General features: G+C 36.6%; 1 protein-coding gene across 1 annotated transcript in view; it reads right to left on the bottom strand.

Annotated features, from left to right (window-relative positions):
- LOC142355720 (uncharacterized) overlaps positions 1-21,533 on the bottom strand; it is a 33,463-nt gene extending 11,930 nt beyond the window's left edge. The window contains exons 1-6 of the mRNA XM_075407795.1: positions 21,344-21,533; positions 17,829-18,207; positions 17,357-17,423; positions 10,929-11,084; positions 6,853-6,997; positions 2,264-2,438 (exon numbers count right to left, since the gene is read on the bottom strand). Of these exons, the coding sequence (XP_075263910.1) occupies positions 2,264-2,438; positions 6,853-6,997; positions 10,929-11,084; positions 17,357-17,423; positions 17,829-18,207; positions 21,344-21,533 (1,112 nt within the window). The remainder of the gene's footprint in view (positions 1-2,263; positions 2,439-6,852; positions 6,998-10,928; positions 11,085-17,356; positions 17,424-17,828; positions 18,208-21,343) is intronic.
- Positions 21,534-21,640: the final 107 nt, after the last annotated feature.

Below are 21,640 nucleotides of genomic sequence, written 5' to 3'. Positions count from 1 at the left end.
ACCAAAAAAGAGCAGCAAAAACAGTCACCAAAAAAATCCTAATGTTGCTCCGAAGCGAATAAATTACTTCTGGAAGATTAAAACCAACCAACTGCCAGCATTTGACGAAAGCAGGGGCCGTGAACTTAAAACATGGAAAATCAATAAAAATGAAAGAACTGGACTCGAGTACTGGGGCTATAAATCCAAAAACTCAAAATTAGAAAATTCATTCGTTAGAAAAGCTTTACAGGACTGGAATTCTTTACCTTGGCTCTTAAGAAAAAACGAAAATAAAAAAATCAAAAAACAAATCTTCAATCATATTTTTGAGGAAATTTAAAGAGACCCTTGCATGCAGTTATCGGATTGTTTACCTTGGAAACATGTAAGGTTTAACAACTAGCTTTTCTTGGGTTCCAATTTGAATAAATATTTTTTTTCAGTAATGACATTGCTATCATTATTGATACTTTGCACTGCCATTTTGTTTTGCGCAATATACTCGTTTGTTTTTTCACAGCAATGATAGATTGAATTCAGTGTTCTTCTTTCATGGTCACAAAATGAACAGTCAGGTGTGGGAAGAAGAGAAAACGGAGAGCTGAGAACAGGCTACTGTTAATGCAGACTAAAGGCCTAGGGCTGCTCCACAGCGATTACGCAGAAACGAATTATTATTATTCTATTTTTAAGTGTTAACATTGGGAAGCAATGCTAGTTAACTTACTCATTTATGACCTTTAAAAAAATTTGAAAAAAAATTAGTCGAAGCTTAATTCCGATTGCCCGACAAAACGGAATGGTCAAAATATGATTAATTGCTTCAGCCATGACAATTGGTGTGCAGGTTGTCGGCTAAAACCCTTATTTTAGGTTGTCGGCTAGATCCCCGATAGAACAATTCAGCCATCACTGTACTTTAAATTAAAAACATAAAATTGGTAGTCAGTTAAGTAGAAGAGAAATTAAGCGTTAACTCAAGTAAACTTAATGCATTCAAAAACGTGCGTGAAAATGTATCATTTAAATTGTGTGTGAAAAATTCTTGTATCATCCAAACTTCCAAGTGAGAATTTTAATGGTTCAATCTTCTTTAATGGAAAACTTGGAGTAACAAGTTTTGGGGACAAATTTTGTGGACCATAGAGTGAAAGCGCAAATTCATATTTTCAATATGTGTTTCAAGATGTAATATAAAATCTGCTTCAACTAGACCTCTATTCGAATGTTTTTGCTATAACTAGCATCAAGAGGTCTGCAAAAGTTTTTCGAATTAACTGATAATCAATGTGATGCTAAATCGTTTTCGAAATGAAATTAATTTGGTTTTACAAATTACAGGTCTATGAACTACATATTTAGTAGTGGCGTGATAGCCGAGAGGTGAGGTGTGTGTTTGATCGATAGTTCATCCCCTGATCAATAGTTCGATCCCCTTCCTCCATCAAGCTGTCTGTGTGAAGATGAGCTCTTACTTAACCATAGCTTCAGGTTGACCATAGCCTGACCAATGTTGGCTGCAATGATAACCACATGAAAGTTTCAGACGCAAGAAAAGGCAACAGTTACGAAAAAAGAGCGGCAAAAAACAGTCACCAAAAAAGTCCTAATGTTGCTCCGAAGCGAATAAATTACTTCTGGAAGATTAAAACCAACCAACTGCCAGCATTTGACGAATGCAGGGGCCGTGAACTTAAAACATGGAAAATCAATAAAAATGAAAGAACTGGACTCGAGTACTGGGGCTATAAATCCAAAAACTCAAAATTAGAAAATTCATTCGTTAGAAAAGCTTTACAGGACTGGAATTCTTTACCTTGGCTCTTAAGAAAAAACGAAAATAAAAAAAATAAAAAAACAAATCTTCAATCATATTTTTGAGGAATTTTAAAGAGACCCTTGCATGCAGTTATCGGATTGTTTACCTTGGAAACATGTAAGGTTTAACAACTAGCTTTTCTTGGGTTCCAATTTGAATAAATATTTTTTTTCAGTAATGACATTGCTATTATTATTGATACTTTGCACTGCCATTTTGTTTTGCGCAATATAATCGTTTGTTTTTTCACAGCAATGATAGATTGAATTCAGTGTTCTTCTTTCATGGTCACAAAATGAACAGTCAGGTGTGGGAAGAAGAGAAAACGGACAGCTGAGAACATGCTTCTGTTAAGGCAGACTCAAAGCCTAATGCTGGTCCACAGCGATTACGCAGAAACGAATTATTATTATTATTATATTTTTAAGTGTTAAAATCGGGAAATAATGCTAGTTAACTTACTCATTTATGACCTTTCCTCCCTTGCAGCAGTTGCACTGTTCATCTGGGTTTCGGTCAGCGTGGAACAAGTCCATGACAGAAGTGGACCTGCCACAGGGTCCTTCACACCAGGTCAGGTTCACTTCCTCAATTGTATCACACAGGAAGAACTCCTCAACTCCAGTATCCGCATTCACTAAAAACAACAACACAAACAACATCAAAACAAATTCATAAAATGGACAACAGGTAATGAAAACAGTTAGGGCTTCAACTCTCTCTGAAGGGACTAGATGCTGTTTTTAAATACTTATTTCAAATATAACTTTAAAATATAACTTATATAATCTCTGAGAACAACATTTCGTGATAGCCGAGAGGTAAGGTGTGTGGTTCACACGCCAATGATTGAGAGTTCAATCCCCTGCCTCCGTGAAGCTGTCTATGTGAGGATGAGCTCTTACTTAACCATAGCTTGATGTTGACCATAGCCTGACCAATGTTGGCTGCAATGATGGTACCACGTGAAAGCTTCTGACGCAAAAAAAAATCGCCACAGTCACCAAAAAAAGCAATGCCGCTCATAAAAAGATCAGTCTGAAATGTGGGGAATAATAAGAAAAAGGGCAGCTGAAAACAGGCTACTGTAGGCCTAATGCTGTTCCACTGCGATTACGCAGAAACCACAATTATTATTATTTAAAGGCCACAGTGGACCTCCCACTAATACCCCTCCCCCATTGGTTAAAGCAGGCTACAAAAATTGAGCCCCGTCAGTTGTTCGAGATAAATTTTTCCGACATCAGTCGATTAAGCTCTAACTTACAAATCAATATAACAGACTTTTGTCGGACAAATTGATCTCGAACGATCGACGCAGGGCGCGGTTTTGTAGCCTGCTTCAGCCAGGTTGAGGTGGGTAGTAGTGGGAGGTTTACTAAGAGCTTTAAATGATGTTATTAGTGGTTATATAGGCCACTAGTATATCCTCCAAAATATAGTACATCTATAACCACAGGTCAATGAAAACTGGTGTAATGGAAATTTTGACATATTCAGAGGGCTCTGTAAGCTTAAGCCACTATAAGAATTAAATAATAACTCATTAGAGGGTCGATGATACCTGTCATTACGGACAGTAATAGACTAGACAAACAACGAAATCAAATAAAAACAACAAGAACTCCAGGTATATCTATTCTTTTTGAAAAAAACTTAATGAAAAACCAAAACAGAATCTGATAAAAACTAAAGTAAAACAATTGACTTTCGCAAGAAAAGATATGGGACTTGTCTCTATAGAGAATAATTAAAAGGTAGACAAAAAAACAAAAAGGAAACTTAAAAGACACGCTTATACTTTTTGAAAACAATTATATTCAAAGTCCTGAGAACCATTCATTAAATGGCTCCATTTATGCATTCATACGGAGCCAATGAGAGATTTCATTATCAAAAAGGTCATGCCACTACAAACATACCCGGCAGATTGCCGGAAAATAGCCGCCGTTGATTCCAAAAAGCATGATTGGGATTGAAATAACAGAAGATATTGAAAAAAAAAGAATTTTTACAAAAACATTTTTTTAAGTCCGATTTGTTTTGATGGCATTTCGTGGTTGAACATACTTCTGTTTCTTAGAGAGAGGCTACATGGGCTACTATCAATAACAATAAGCATTAGAGATGGTAAATAAGACTTATAGAAACGACGATCAAATAGCGGGCATCTAAAATTGGGCTTTATGAGTTTATCCCGTTTCTATTTCTGACATCCATTTTTGTACTCACTCTGTTCATTTTGAATTGCTTTGCTGAGCAACTGATGTTCAAAATCACTTTTAGCAGAATGAGAGAAGAGAGAAACTAGCCTAGAGAAGTCAAAAAGATTTCACGCAAAATGTTGAAAAGGCGGCAAAATGAGGTAAAGCGAAACATTTTTTTATTCGACGAAGTAAAAAAAAACATAGCAGGACAAGTCCTGACGTACAATTCAAAGAATTTTCATTGACAAAACAGAAAATTAGTCCTAGAACGGACTATGGAGGGATTGGAAAAACCATTTAGAAAAAATTCCGATCCAAAAAATCGAAAAAACAGCAAAAATCAAAAAGAAATTGCCGCATGTGAACAAAAAACCACTACCGAGAAACCGAATTTTTGTACAAACAACGTTTTCTCACTCTACTTTAAACTTAGAGCGAAAAAATTTCACGCCGCAAAACCACTCGCTTTTTCGCTCCACTTCCTGCTTCGGCGTGACCAAAATCACTACTCCAATTTGACTTCAAAAATCATGAAAATGTGTGAACAGATCTTAAAAAAAAGACAGCGCCCCAATACAATTCAAATTCTTTGAATTGTAAAAAAATAGGAGCGCTATAAGAGCCGGCTGAGAAGATGAGGGCGGCTATTAAAAACAACAAATACAGGCAAAAATCTAAATCATTTCAACTCTGCGACGAAACGGTGTTGTCTTTTTTCAAAGCCATTGATGTGATATGTTCTTGTCACCGATGATGTACCACTAATGTGATAATGTGACAAGACAGCACAAGAAAATCTCAAAAATAAGAATATGTCAAAAAATTTATGAAAACGTTTTCATGAAAAATTTATGAAAAAAATTTATCAACGCCGAAAAACCATTATTTAAACGATAAAACAGAATTGAAGACCACATTTTAATTCACCTAAAAATAAATAACACTTCCCTTTTTGCTGGTACTTTGCTAGAAGATAGCGGAAAAAGATTAAAATGGCAAATCTCAAAAAACCATTATCTTTTTCTGAAAACAAAATTTTCAAATTCGTAAGTCACAACAAACATAAGTTTCCGCATAACAAGTAGAGAGAAAAAAAATTTTCCAACTGTTTAGGGAGCCAATGTGACATGTTACTATTGGGTCTAATACAAATACAAATATTACTATAAAAATTTCAAAACAATTTTACGCATTTGGTGTTGAAGCCGAAAAAACATAATCTATTCGCTGAAACCATCATGTATCTTCATTGGTCTTCCTTTGCACGTCAATTTTACCGGTCAATAACTGGCTTTTGATTTGAAATCTTTCTGTTCTGTAACAACACTAAAAGGCAAAAAGGGGAAAAGTTCCTAAAAAGCACTACCTACATTACAACCCAAAAAAAAATTGATTTGTCAGATTCCACAAATAGATCAAAACAGGTCTTACAACTGATGTCTTCAATTAAAACTAAATGCTAACAAAATAGCTAAAGTGACCAAATAGTCAATATATCAAAAATAGATGATGAACTTTGGATATTAATCGAGTTAATTATAGAGTAATATTAGCGAAAAACCATTAACTATCAACCGAAAGCATCCGTCATTAGATAGTTTCTCTAAAAGCAAATTAGATACCGAAGGAAACAATTGATTAATTAGATTCAATCATCAGACTACAAAAAGGATATCAAATGCCGGCAAAAGATTTTATTAAAACAATTTGTGGGAGCCATAAAAGCAATGAGCTTTAATCAGAAAAAAACAATTATTATTCATTGGACCTCATTTACACAAAATGTTGATTATAAACACTCCAGAGATTTTTTTACTATCTGAAACTCTAAATGAAAACAGAGTTGCCTATAATTGTGATGAAAAAGAAACGCAAAACAAAGGCTATAATTAGGATGAAGAAAAAACGCAAAAAAAAACGCAAGGATAGACCCAAAATAAAATCCCACTAATTTTTCTTGGATGAATCAACGATAAAAACTGAGCTTTTTATTAAAGCACGGCTGTTAAAAACTGCAATTGTTTCAAATAAAAGCGTATTAGTTTGTTCGCATACAAAATCTTTATTTATCAAAAATAAGTGATGGATTTTATATAAATATTGATTTAAAGTAGCGTATAACCAGTAAAATCTTAGCTCTAGAACACTTTCATAAGATCCGTAGGAAACAAGCCCTTATCTGACTAAACGAAGATTGTGTCAGTAGTTTTTTACGTCTGCGCTACCAGTCAAATTGGGCATTTTATGACTGAACAAAAAAGTAAGTTAGGCAAATAGTTGATCATTCTTTGAAGTGTGTCGTAACAAATATTTTGATTATACGCACTTCTAGAGCAGAGCAGAGGCAATGGTTAACGATTTTTCTTAAAACTAAGTGCTATTTTCTCAAAAGTATAGTCTGTCCCATAAATTTGAAATTCGAAAAGCGAACGTTCGAAAAGTACAAAAAACATGCAATTGAGCATCAATGTGTTCATTTGAATGTCAGCGTTTTCTCCATTAAGTTTTCATTCATCAATTTTTTGTACATGTTTTAAATTTGAACTTTGACCTTTGAAGTCTAACCTGTGGCTTTTGAAACGGTAGCTTATTTCAACTATATGGGACAGACTATTATTTTGAGAAAATAGGACTTGGATTCGAAAAAAGTTGTTAATCATTCTCTCTGGTCAGCTCTAGAAGTGCGTATAGCTTGTCCGTATAATCGAAATATTTATTACGACCCACTTCAAAGGGGTAGGAACTATATGCCCAACTTATTTTTTTGTGCAGCCAATTTTCGCCCATTGATAAGTGCTATATGTGCTGTTTGGTTATGCGTTTGCATTATGAGCGTTTGAATACCTTCGACGAATGAGGTAGTGAGGTTTCGCATGTCTGTGTGCTGTTCGCAGCTGATCTCAATTGGTACACACACTGTTCCACATTGGTCCTGTCTCACCATCACCCTCACGTAGTTAGAGTCAGGGTCATTTCCAACGTTGAACTCCTGCATTAAAAAATAATTAATACGCCAACTGACAAATTTCAGAAAATAAATAGGACGTCCCAAAAATGTTTGTTCACGAGAGGAAAAACGAATAAAAAACATAGCCAGAATATTTCCGGGAACGACTCAGAGTCCTCTCTGTCAAGAAAACTGCCATTTCAATTGACTGGCACTCGCTGAAGCACCTGATAACACCTGAGTCAAAAAATGAAAAGACATTAGACAGAAAAAAAATCAACTGATCCAAAAAAAATTAGAAAAATTCAATTAATTCTTCAGAAAATACAAGTTCAACTAACAACAATTTTTTCTTTTATGCAATTGAAACTATCAAACTACAAGGCGGCTCGGTAATGTGCGATCGCACATAAGGTTCCGACACCGCTCATCCACAATTTTGGCCTAATTGTCTACCAAATGAGGAACAGATAGAAAAACACAAAAAATTCAAGTATTTTTCAAAAAAAAAAAACTGGTGTATGAACGAAAAGATAGCCTCCAAAGCAAATAACTCAGTGGGGTAAAAAATGATGCATTAGATTGATGAGATATGCCGATTTTAAGAAAGCGAGCGAAGACGAACGGCAAAATCAAACAACAACAACAAACATCAATTACATCAAAAAATTTAGGTCCGTTTTAAAAAACAAAACTTAATAACAAAGTCAAAATAGCGTCAGATAAAACTGAAAATAAACAGGAATTAACTAAATTAGGAATCAACTAAAATATCCCAAAGGTTTACAATTACCATTGCTTCCATAGAAGGGAATTAAGAATTCTTGGTATTCAATTTTTTATGCAGTTACAAAAAGAACAACAAATAGACAACAAACAAAATCAATTAAAACTTGCCAGAAAACGCTTTGGAAGCCGTAAAGCCATACTTTGGCTACCGAAATATGTTCAATTGCACCTTCGTTGGACACCGATAATGGATAATGTATCATGTGGCCACTCATTAATGAAAATAAGCAACAATTAGACAAAAAAGAAAAAAAATGCAAAATTATGTAATACTTGTTTTTTTTCGAAAAAAATTTATTTCCAAAGACATAAAAGCCATTAATTACAATATGAAAAATTTGAATATGTTTGTCCATTCTTCCAAAATTCAATGATCCAGAATACGTCTTGCGTCTACAAAAAGAACGTCAAATATCACAAAAATCAAAAACTCATTTACTTTTTTTTGTGAAAAACACGTGTGGAATCCAGTAAAGTCATAACGAATTCTCTTAAAACATTAGATTTTGTGACACTAATCCCTTTTGACACCTTCCCTTGAAATGTATTATGTGACCTTTCATTAATGAAACTAGTTAACAATTAGAACAAAAAAAAGCAAGATTATGTAAAACTTGTTTTTATCAAAAAAATTTTTTTCCAAACACATGAAAGCCATTAATTACAAAATGAAAAAATTGAATAGGTTCGTTTACTCTTCCAAAGGAAGCCCTCGAGACCTGCAATTAACCAGAACATGTTATACATCTACAAAAAGAACGTCAAATACGACAAAAATCAAAAATTAGTTTACTTTTTTTTTGTGAAAAGCCCGTGTCGAAGCCAGTAAATTCATAACAAATTTTTTTTAAACAATAGATTTTGTGACACCAATATCTTTTGACACCTTATCCTGACAAAATTAATGTCATCTTTAACCTTTAATTAACGAGACCAGGTAACAAACAGACAATAGAATGAACAAAATTGCGAAGTTGAAATGTTTTTTTTTTTACTTTGGAAAACAATTGTTTTCAAAGTCATGAAAGCCATTATCTATCTTCTAATATCAAAACGTCTGCTCACCTACTCTTCCAGGAAAAGCCAACCAAACCGGGTCATTTTACAAGAAATTAAATGCGACTAAAAAGACAAAGTAAAAACGACAGTCAAAGACAAATTTCAAAAATTCAATTAAATTCTTCGAGAAAGTATTGTCGAAGCGGTAAAGAACCACAATCTATATCTTTAAGGATTTAAATATTATCAATTGTGCGTTATTTCAAACGCGAAAAAAGTGATATATGAACTGACAAAAACGTGATAATTTGACAAAATTAGAAAACAAGAAAAATGGGCAAATACCTAAAAATTAAAAAAAAAATTGTGAAAACTAGTAGTATCAAAGCCAGAACACCATAACTTAAGGCGTAAAACCGCAATAAAGACTAAATTTGAACTCAGCACTAAGAAGGAGCACTCTTTGATAGCCGACACTAAGCTACAAGTTGACCAAAGTAAGAGAAAAATGGAGGCAAAGTTCAATTAGCCATTTTTTATTTAAAAATGAAATATTTTATAAGTCAAAACGAACATAAGCTTTCAATCAACTGGATAAATTCTTTTGAGCAATTTGGGAAGCCAATAGGACCTATCACTAGTGAGCTTTGATTTGAAATGTTCTGTTATTTGATTAATATAAAAAAGATAGTATTTTTTTAAATAAAAAACAGACTGATGACAATCCGAATTATTTTTGGATTGAAACAGTCCAAGATTGGTACAAAACTAGTCCTGCTAAAGTGGATTGTCCCTTAGGAATATTTAATTTTTGGAACGTCATTGATAGAGATATTTTGTTTGTTAAAAAGTCAAAAGTAAATGCTGCGTTTTTGATAATCAACGAAAAAAGTTAGCAAAAAACGGCAAAGTTTTTTTTACAGAGCACTCTCAACGGAAGTTGAAGTGGATTTAGCTCCCATTTTAGTCTACAAAGATTGTGTTAGTGGTGTTTGGGTGTGCACTACCTGCAAATTTAATCAGAGTGGACTAAAAAAACTTATTTCGTGCTGTTTTTGATGAAAGAGTCTGAACTTTGTGAAAATTTTAGCTAAAATTTGTAACAAAAAATTCAAGGAAAATAGCCGACAATGTAATTTGTCTTTAAACGTAAAATCAACAACATTTTCATGAAAAATTTTATTAAATTTTTTACAAAATTGGCGAAATTTTTGTCCAAAATTCCGAAAAAAAGTGAATGAAATCAACGGAATTCACTCTATTTTCTCGAAAGTTCAAACCTCGATATCTCCCTGTCCAAAACGAAAATTTAAAAAATCATTTTAATTCCATATTATACGCTGGACAAGCTTTCTAATGATACCAGTCTCAACTCTCTACGATGAATATATCGATCGGCCAAAATTGACTGAACAAAAAAAAAAAACCAGTTGAGTATATAGTTCCTCCCCCCCTCAAGAGGGGTCGGAACAAAAAACAGCAATAGGCGAGTCATGCTCGGCTTAAAAATATTTCTATTATTTAAAAAGAAAGAAATATTGGAAGAAATTTCTAGAAAACAGTTACAAGATTTTCCAATTTTCTGTTACAAGATTTTCAGATTTTATCCATAAAAACACTGTTTTAAACCATAAAAACTTATCATCTGGTCACTTAAAAAGACCCATCAAGACCCTTAAAAGAAGTCCTTTCAATTCGCACTGAATGAGATAAAATGAAACAACGGCAAAGAATTGCTATATCAACTTAAAAATTAAAAAAAAATAGCTGAAAAACCGCAAAAAATCAAAACTCGGATAATTTATAATTAATTTTTGAAACAATATTTGAACATCCTTAAATTAATATTACAGCCTATTCAAACCGCTCCACCTCAAAAAAACTAAGCCCATAAAAATTATTCATACGTCCCCCTCCCTGGAAAAATTGGAAGGAAAAAATGGGAAGGAAAACATGAAAAGGAAAGGATGAGGGGGGGGGGGGGGGGGGGGGGGGGTTGTCAATCTGTAGTTTTTTGATAAGAATAAAACGTAGCCTCTAAGGGCTACAAAATGTTACTTTTCTTTTTTCGCTTCAGTGCCTCAACAAAAAGTGAAATTTTGACTGAACGAAAAAAAGTCAGCCTCGCATATATATTCCCCCATTTTGGAAAAAATGTTGGAACAATAAATTGGTAATGACTTACATCTTGGCATTCCTGGAGAGTTTTGTATGTCTCTGTGTTTTTGAACGTGATGTGACCATACTCATTCTCACAATAGGCCTCAATACAGTCTGGGTTGGAGATCTTGGCATCGTCATACTCGCTCGCATTGAATCCGTCAATCCTTGATCCAGGTTTCTACACAAAACATATTCCAAAACTTTTAACTCATGCCGAAACTTTTACTTTGACTGATGAAAAAACCTATAATTAAGATAATCAAGGCGCGAAATTTTGGGTCTTTCACATTATACCCCCCCCCCCCCCCCCCCCCCGGAATTAAGATCCCCAGATCTTAGATCTTTTCCGTTTGTGCCCCCAGCGTACAGGGGGGGGGGGGGGCAGAAACGGAAAAGATACCAACTCCTGATAGATTTGTTTCAGTACGAACCAGTGCCCCTAACCAATTAAAAAGAAAGGACCATTTGATCACTTTTACCTCTTCAATTCCACAAAACGTGTCTTAATTCATGTAGAAAGGGGCCTTACACTGCTGGATACGGCGACAAAGGAAAGATTAAACTCATCGGTAATTATAAAATTTCTCTGTCCTGTAATAACCCAGCTTCTGGTATTTGAAGCTAACCAAGTTGCGACTTTCAGCCGAGCTTTGGTGCAACGGTAGCATGCCTGGTCGCTGTTCTGCAGATAGTAGGTTCGAAACCTTTAAGCTGGTTACATGACAATATACGCAATGCCATTAAACCCAATGCATTTGGATATTTTCGTTCAATAATCTGACTATCTTATTAGCCGTCGCTATTACACGTACGTTTTAACATACTCAAGCGGGAAAATTTATTCCATGTTCGGTTGTGATAGCCTCATATCAAGTCTCACGGGCCGCTGAGACATGGCAATGCCATGGCCATTAAATACGTTAATACATACTTCTAATAGCGCCCGCTAATTTGTAGTCGGATTATTGAACGAAAAAATCAAAATGCAATGGGTATATTGGCATTGGGTATAATGGCATTGGGGTATATTGGCACTGGGTATAATGGCATTGGGTATAATGGCATTGGGTATAATGGCATTGGGTATAATGGCATTGGGTATAATGGCATTGGGTATAATGGCATTGGGTATAATGGCATTGGGTATAATGGCATTGGGTATAATGACATTGGGTATATTGGCATTGGGTATAATGGCATTGGGTATATTGGCACTGGGTATAATGGCATTGGGTATAATGGCATTGGGTATATTGGCACTGGGTATAATGGCATTGGGTATAATGGCATTGGGTATAATGGCATTGGGTATAATGGCATTGGGTATAATGGCATTGGGTATAATGGCATTGGGTATAATGGCATTGGGTATAATGGCATTGGGTATAATGGCATTGGGTATATTGGCACTGGGTATAATGGCATTGGGTATAATGGCATTGGGTATAATGGCATTGGGTATAATGACATTGGGTATAATGGCATTGGGTATAATGGCATTGGGTATATTGGCACTGGGTATAATGGCATTGGGTATAATGGCATTGGGTATAATGGCATTGGGTATAATGGCATTGGGTATAATGGCATTGGGTATAATGGCATTGGGTATAATGGCATTGGGTATAATGGCATTGGGTATAATGGCATTCGGTATAATGGCATTGGGTATAATGGCATTGGGTATAATGGCATTGGGTATAATGGCATTGGGTATAATGGCATTGGGTATAATGGCATTGGGTATAATGACATTGGGTATGATGGCATTGGGTATATTGGCACTGGGTATATTGGCACTGGGTATAATGGCATTGGGTATAATGGCATTGGGTATAATGGCATTGGGTATAATGGCATTGGGTATATTGGCACTGGGTATAATGGCATTGGGTATAATGGCATTGGGTATAATGGCATTGGGTATAATGGCATTGGGTATAATGGCATTGGGTATAATGGCATTGGGTATAATGGCATTGGGTACAATGGCATTGGGTATATTGGCACTGGGTATAATGGCATTGGGTATAATGGCATTGGGTATAATGGCATTGGGTATAATGACATTGGGTATAATAGCATTGGGTATAATGGCATTGGGTATATTGGCACTGGGTATAATGGCATTGGGTATAATGGCATTGGGTATAATGGCATTGGGTATAATGGCATTGGGTATAATGGCATTGGGTATAATGGCATTGGGTATAATGGCATTGGGTATAATGGCATTGGGTATAATGGCATTGGGTATAATGGCATTGGGTATAATGGCATTGGGTATAATGGCATTGGGTATAATGGCATTGGGTATAATGGCATTGGGTATAATGGCATTGGGTATAATGACATTGGGTATATTGGCATTGGGTATAATGGCATTGGGTATATTGGCATTGGGTATAATGGCATTGGGTATAATGGCATTGGGTATAATGGCATTGGGTATAATGGCATTGGGTATAATGGCATTGGGTATAATGGCATTGGGTATATTGGCACTGGGTATAATGGCATTGGGTATAATGGCATTGGGTATAATGGCATTGGGTATAATGGCATTGGGTATAATGGCATTGGGTATAATGGCATTGGGTATAATGGCATTGGGTATAATGGCATTGGGTATAATGGCATTGGGTATAATGGCATTGGGTATAATGGCATTGGGTATAATGGCATTGGGTATAATGACATTGGGTATAATGGCATTGGGTGTAATGGCATTGGGTATATTGGCACTGGGTAGAATGGCATTGGGTATAATTGCATTGGGTATAATGGCATTGGGTATAATGGCATTGGGTATAATGGCATTGGGTATAATGGCATTGGGTATATTGGCATTGGGTATAATGGCACTGGGTATAATGGCATTGGGTATAATGGCATTGGGTATAATGGCATTGGGTATAATGGCATTGGGTATATTGGCACTGGGTATATTGGCACTGGGTATAATGGCACTGGGTATAATGGCATTGGGTATAATGGCATTGGGTATAATGGCATTGGGTATAATGACATTGGGTATAATGGCATTGGGTGTAATGGCATTGGGTATATTGGCACTGGGTAGAATGGCATTGGGTATAATGACATTGGGTATAATGGCATTGGGTATAATGGCATTGGGTATAATGGCATTGGGTATAATGGCATTGGGTATATTGGCACTGGGTATATTGGCACTGGGTATAATGGCACTGGGTATAATGGCATTGGGTATAATGGCATTGGGTATAATGGCATTGGGTATAATGACATTGGGTATAATGGCATTGGGTGTAATGGCATTGGGTATATTGGCACTGGGTAGAATGGCATTGGGTATAATGACATTGGGTATAATGGCATTGGGTATAATGGCATTGGGTATAATGGCATTGGGTATAATGGCATTGGGTATAATGACATTGGGTATAATGGCATTGGGTGCAATGGCATTGGGTATATTGGCACTGGGTAGAATGGCATTGGGTATAATGACATTGGGTATAATGGCATTGGGTATAATGGCATTGGGTATAATGGCATTGGGTATAATGGCATTGGGTATAATGGCATTGGGTATAATGGCACTGGGTATAATGGCATTGGGTATAATGGCATTGGGTATAATGGCATTGGGTATAATGGCATTGGGTATATTGGCATTGGGTATAATGGCATTGGGTATAATGGCATTGGGTATAATGGCATTGGGTATAATGGCATTGGGTATAATGGCACTGGGTATATTGGCACTGGGTATAATGGCACTGGGTATAATGGCATTGGGTATAATGGCATTGGGTATAATGGCATTGGGTATAATGGCATTGGGTATAATGGCATTGGGTATAATGGCATTGGGTATAATGGCATTGGGTATAATGACATTGGGTATAATGGCATTGGGTGTAATGGCATTGGGTATATTGGCACTGGGTAGAATGGCATTGGGTATAATGACATTGGGTATAATGGCATTGGGTATAATGGCATTGGGTATAATGGCATTGGGTATAATGGCATTGGGTATATTGGCACTGGGTATATTGGCACTGGGTATAATGGCATTGGGTATAATGGCATTGGGTATAATGGCATTGGGTATAATGACATTGGGTATAATGGCATTGGGTGTAATGGCATTGGGTATATTGGCACTGGGTAGAATGGCATTGGGTATAATTGCATTGGGTATAATGGCATTGGGTATATTGGCACTGGGTATAATGGCACTGGGTATATTGGCACTGGGTATAATGGCACTGGGTATAATGGCATTGGGTATAATGGCATTGGGTATATTGGCATTGGGTATAATGGCATTGGGTATAATGGCATTGGGTATAATGGCATTGGGTATAATGGCATTGGGTATAATGGCATTGGGTATATTGGCACTGGGTATAATGGCATTGGGTATAATGGCATTGGGTATATTGGAACTGGGTATAATGGCATTGGGTATAATGGCATTGGGTATATTGGAACTGGGTATAATGGCATTGGGTATATTGGAACTGGGTATAATGGCATTGGGTATAATGGCATTGGGTATAATGGCATTGGGTATAATGGCATTGGGTATAATGGTATTGGGTATAATGGCATTGGGTATAATGGCATTGGGTATAATGGCATTGGGTATAATGACATTGGGTATAATGGCATTGGGTGTAATGGCATTGGGTATATTGGCACTGGGTAGAATGGCATTGGGTATAATTGCATTGGGTATAATGGCATTGGGTATAATGGCATTGGGTATAATGGCATTGGGTATAATGGCATTGGGTATATTGGCATTGGGTATAATGGCACTGGGTATAATGGCATGGGGTATAATGGCATTGGGTATAATGGCATTGGGTATAATGGCATTGGGTATAATGGCATTGGGTATATTGGCACTGGGTATATTGGCACTGGGTATAATGGCACTGGTTATAATGGCATTGGGTATAATGGCATTGGGTATAATGGCATTGGGTATAATGACATTGGGTTTAATGGCATTGGGTGTAATGGCATTGGGTATATTGGCACTGGGTAGAATGGCATTGGGTATAATGACATTGGGTATAATGGCATTGGGTATAATGGCATTGGGTATAATGGCATTGGGTATAATGGCATTGGGTATATTGGCACTGGGTATATTGGCACTGGGTATAATGGCACTGGGTATAATGGCATTGGGTATAATGGCATTGGGTATAATGGCATTGGGTATAATGACATTGGGTATAATGGCATTGGGTGCAATGGCATTGGGTATATTGGCACTGGGTAGAATGGCATTGGGTATAATGACATTGGGTATAATGGCATTGGGTATAATGGCATTGGGTATAATGGCATTGGGTATAATGGCATTGGGTATAATGGCATTGGGTATAATGGCACTGGGTATAATGGCATTGGGTATAATGGCATTGGGTATAATGGCATTGGGTATAATGGCATTGGGTATATTGGCATTGGGTATAATGGCATTGGGTATAATGGCATTGGGTATAATGGCATTGGGTATAATGGCATTGGGTATAATGGCACTGGGTATATTGGCACTGGGTATAATGGCATTGGGTATAATGGCATTGGGTATAATGGCATTGGGTATAATGGCATTGGGTATAATGGCATTGGGTATAATGGCATTGGGTATAATGGCATTGGGTATAATGGCATTGGGTATAATGACATTGGGTATAATGGCATTGGGTGTAATGGCATTGGGTATATTGGCACTGGGTAGAATGGCATTGGGTATAATGACATTGGGTATAATGGCATTGGGTATAATGGCATTGGGTATAATGGCATTGGGTATAATGGCATTGGGTATATCGGCACTGGGTATATTGGCACTGGGTATAATGGCACTGGGTATAATGGCATTGGGTATAATGGCATTGGGTATAATGGCATTGGGTATAATGACATTGGGTATAATGGCATTGGGTGTAATGGCATTGGGTATATTGGCACTGGGTATAATGGCACTGGGTATATTGGCACTGGGTATAATGGCACTGGGTATAATGGCATTGGGTATAATGGCATTGGGTATAATGGCATTGGGTATAATGGCATTGGGTATAATGGCATTGGGTATAATGGCATTGGGTATAATGGCACTGGGTATATTGGCACTGGGTATAATGGCACTGGGTATAATGGCATTGGGTATAATGGCATTGGGTATAATGGCATTGGGTATAATGGCATTGGGTATAATGCCATTGGGTATATTGTCCTGAAACCCTCTCTAAGCTCTACTTCTATAGCGGTATATGGAGTTAGCTAAAGCACAGTCGAGTTTTTACGGTCATTTACAGTGTCCACAAAATAGTGCAATATTAATTAATGATAGGGGCGCTGGCTGGTAATGTCACCGGTTACGCTTTGGGATTTTTAAATAACTGGTTACTTTTAAGAGACAATAGTACTTACGAAAGTCTGTCCATCGTACGAACAATTGCAGCCATATTCCACTTCAAATTTGCCAGCACTGCATCCACTGAAAAACGAAATTAACATTGCTTACCCAGCTTACTAATTATCCAGGGTAAAAATTTCCAATCCCAAATCTAGTCACAAATTTCGATAACTATTTTCTAAAAGGGGGTTGGGGTGCTAACGGTACTGATCTTAAATTTAAATAGCTATATTGAACTACTGGTTGCTCTGATAAATTAAAATGAGTTACATAATCGGTAAGAGGGCGGGGTTGGTCGAGAAAAAAAAACACAGAATTGGCATTTAAATCAAAAATTTGCATTTAGCAAAAAAATCATAAAACAGTTTTAAAAAATTTAAAAAAGTTAAGTATCGGTGCAAATCAACTGTTTTTTTCCAACTCAACAACCCCCCCCCCCAACTGTTAGCATTCAGGACGGAGGGCCAAATGCATGCGTGATCTTACATTCGGCAGGGCATTTTTAGGTTAGGAGTGAGAGGACAATGAGGCACATCAATAAAGTCTTGGTCAAAAAGTGCCAGAACATTCCAGAGGGCAGTGTTTCCAGTCATCACCGCCACCTCCTTCGCTGTCAACTGTCGGTCCAGGTGTCTCAGATCCAACTGGCACGAGCACTCGCTCTTCTTGACACACATTTTAAGATACATGTCGTATGCCCTCTCCTCTCCAGTGGAGGGGTCGTCGCCACAGTAGCAGAAGCCCTCGTCGTCCCCGTAGGCGTCCAGGAAGTCTCCGCACATATCTGGCTGTACTGATCCCATGCATGTATAGAGACAGGGGTTTGCGTCCTTCTTTTTAGCGTACAACATGCCCATGTCTTGACCTGTGAATTTTGATAAATTAATTAGAGGTAAAATAATAATAATAAATTCGTTTGAGTATGTTTTAATCCATACGTCATGTACGCCAATTAAGTTAGAAGCCTGTTTTAAAACGCCGTACAAAGTCGTCGACGTAAAGTTCAGGCGCCGTAAAGTTGCCTTTTTAAAACAAAAAAAGCACACAGGTAGACTTCAGCACTTGACTGCACGACATGGGAAGTCGTTAAGTTGCAAAAACTTCTGATAATTTTTTAAATTTATTTATTTATACATACACAAACAACACAGACACGCAAATATATAAAATCAAAATAAATGCAATCTATAGAAACCAAATAACATCCATCGTCAAAGTAATTTGCCATATTCACATTTAGGGCGCCCGACCCAAGACATTCAGGGTGCGAGGATAGAGCACAATCTTTGAGTGTAACTCTAACTAAAAGCTAGTGAGGGGTTCAAATTGAAAATAATTTAGTTCCATCTCACTGATCGATGATGTTGAAGTTTATGGCTGTTTTTTTGACAAAATAGCAGATTTAAGTTGCTGCTGCAAAATCCTGTTCAGATGATAGTTTGAAAGACGAATACAGTTGCAACTAAGAAAAAAATGACACCAACTTAGTTTGCGCCTGCTAAATTCCCGTTAGATTTACTAGCTACCAGCAAGGTCGAATGTCTTTTCAAAAGTCTCAACCTAAAATGTTGATCACGGGTCTCATGACTAGTTCCAAAATATTTTGGAAGTCATTCGTAGAGTCCACTAGTGTTCGTCTTTGAGAAACGGGCTTTCTTTTTTAGCTGTTAGGTGGCGCAGTTCGAATTTTATTCACGTCACTTGACACCTATTATAAAGTGTGCTAATTAGTCGACAGGTAAATAAGTAAAATAGGCCTGGTAATTATCGTCCTTTTATTTCAGCTCTGCAATATAATTGCGGCGAAAAGATCCGCTTAGTAATACTACAAGAAAAAAAACTATTTTTCTGTTAGCTGGTGTCAGTTGTGACAGATTTAATTCAAGTCCTTCACGCGATAGAGGCATTGACATAGCCAACAAACCATGACTAAGGGCTATAGGTCCTTTTGAATAAAATTAGTCTTTATTGATTGCATATCACTTAGAACTTTGAACATACACAACCGGCTAGCGGTTGGCTTTGTCAGTAGCTAGCTACGGTTTAGTGAGGCTAGCTTTCGCTTGATTCGACACTGCAACTTTTAGTTTTCTAGCCTTGTTAGTAAATAAATCAAATAAAAAAACTGATATTTTAAAAAATATTGCAATATTGCAAAAAATAAAAGAAAAGCTTCCAGCATTCGGAGTGAAAAAGTGCGAAACTATTTTTTTTCTCTCTGGAGTTATGTCAAGTAACCCTTCTACAAGACTTGAAAAAACTTCGTTGGCCAGTAATGATCGTTAAACTCAGAAAAGGAAAAAAATATTCAAAAATTTCGAAAACAATAGCAAATTTTAACAAAATCTTGCAAAAAAATTCGTGATATTAAAATCTTCAGAACAATTTCATTGTCACAATAGACTATCCAGTATCCCTATTTCAAGCTCTAAATAGTTTCACTGGCTCATAAAGATCCATACACATGGATTATGACAAGAATTTTCCGAAAATTTGGAAAAAAAATTATATTTTAACAAAAATTGCTAAAGCAGAGTAATTGAAATATTGATATTCATTCCATTAAGTCTAGAAACTATGCGACAGTTTATCATCAAACCCTGGAGGAGGTCCCTAGGACCCTGATGCCGGAAAAATGGTTAAAAATTCAGAAAGACTCAAAAAAACTTGAAAAAAAAAACATTTTTAAAATTGCTGATTTTAAAGTCTTTAAAAACATTCCATTACATCTAGAAGCTGTGCAGTAACCTAAAATCAAAACCAAGAGGAGGTTAAGTGGCTCTTGGGGCTGGAGAAACCTAAAAAATTACAAAAAAACTTGAAAAAAATTGCAGGTTGCATAAAAAAATTGCTAAAATTTGGGATAAAAGTTGAACACTAATCCGTTGCCAATTTTCCAGTAATTTATTTTCAAACCATGACAAAGAATTTCTGTTAGGCTGAAAAACCTGAATAATGACAATAAATGTCAAAAAAATTGAAAAAATATTGCAAGTTTTGTAAAAAAAAATGCTAAAATTCTCGGTGTTGAAATCTTGAAAAACATTCCATTACATTTAGAAACTATACATTAATCTCTTGTCAAATCATAGATGAGGTTTCTTGGCTCTTGAGATTCGGGAAACTTAAAAACCGACAAAAAAACCGTCATTTTAAAAAATTTAAAGCTATTCCTTGCAAATAAAAATTTTTCAGTAACTTATTATTCAACCTTAAAGACGTTTTCTGGCCCCTGCGGCTAGAAGGACGTGAATAATGAAGAAGAAAGATAAACAAAAATTGAAAAAAAATGCACGTTTTTTCAAAAAATGCTACAATTCGTGATGTTAAAATGTTGAAACCTTTCCGCCACAACTATAAGCTATGCAGTAACCTGTTATACAACCCTAGAAAAGGTTCTATGACAGGTTCTATTGCGTGTTTTTTGCGATCAGTTGTTCGTCAGTAGCCACGGGGGAGGGCATCGGGGGAATGATAGGGAGGGAGGGGGGAGGGTTGAGGGGTGGGCAACGGTGGGGTGGGTGGGGGGGGCGTCAACAGTGGGGGTGTCTTCAACCTCTAAGAGCCGCCCTTCACACCATAAGTATAAGTCTTCAAAACAGTTTGAGCTGAAACAGAGCTGAAAGGCTCTAAGAGCACTTGATGCCCGCTGAGCGCTACGTTTATCCCGTTTTTGAGGACGAAAAGTCAAAAGCGTCAGACGACAAATCGGTCAAGAGAAAAATCGCTTAAAAAAGACCGACAGGACTAATATAATTGCTACAAACTTCGTTTGAGAGCGAAGAAACACCTAATTTTTTTTAAAATTTTAACGCAGTGTTTTCTTCATTAATTGATTTCTGTGTGAAAACTATTCACTGCGGTGAGTAAGGATCAAATTTAGTGAATCGCTTTGTTTCATAACAGAGACATGCCGATTTCAATTGATAACATTACAAGCGTCATTACAAACCAGTACCGATTTTTTTAAGTTGAAAAGTACACAAAGCCTCCAATCTAACATTGTTTTGGTGTGCAGTCGCCTGAGCAGACGGTCACTGTGGCATTCAATGGGTCACAATCCATAGTACAGTTATGTTCGGTGTCTGGAACTTGGATGTCACTCTCTCGACAGTTGAGACTCCAAGAACCAATCTCAAAATCGCCACAAGTCAGGCCTCTCGTATCCGAACATACTGCAACACACAACATTTACATATTTAAGGAGAAAAGTACTGCTGAAAGACACAGAGATATATAAAAGTGAACAAATATTTCTGTCAGGTGAATTTTCATAAGTCCTCAACCCAAGACCGCTC

Source organism: Convolutriloba macropyga, unplaced genomic scaffold (assembly GCF_964194025.1).
Source record: "Convolutriloba macropyga unplaced genomic scaffold, txConMacr16.3 SCAFFOLD_2548, whole genome shotgun sequence".
Taxonomy (NCBI): domain Eukaryota; kingdom Metazoa; phylum Xenacoelomorpha; order Acoela; family Convolutidae; genus Convolutriloba; species Convolutriloba macropyga.
The sequence above is the reverse complement of the archived record's forward strand: the minus strand, read 5'-3'. Positions and strand labels throughout refer to the sequence as shown.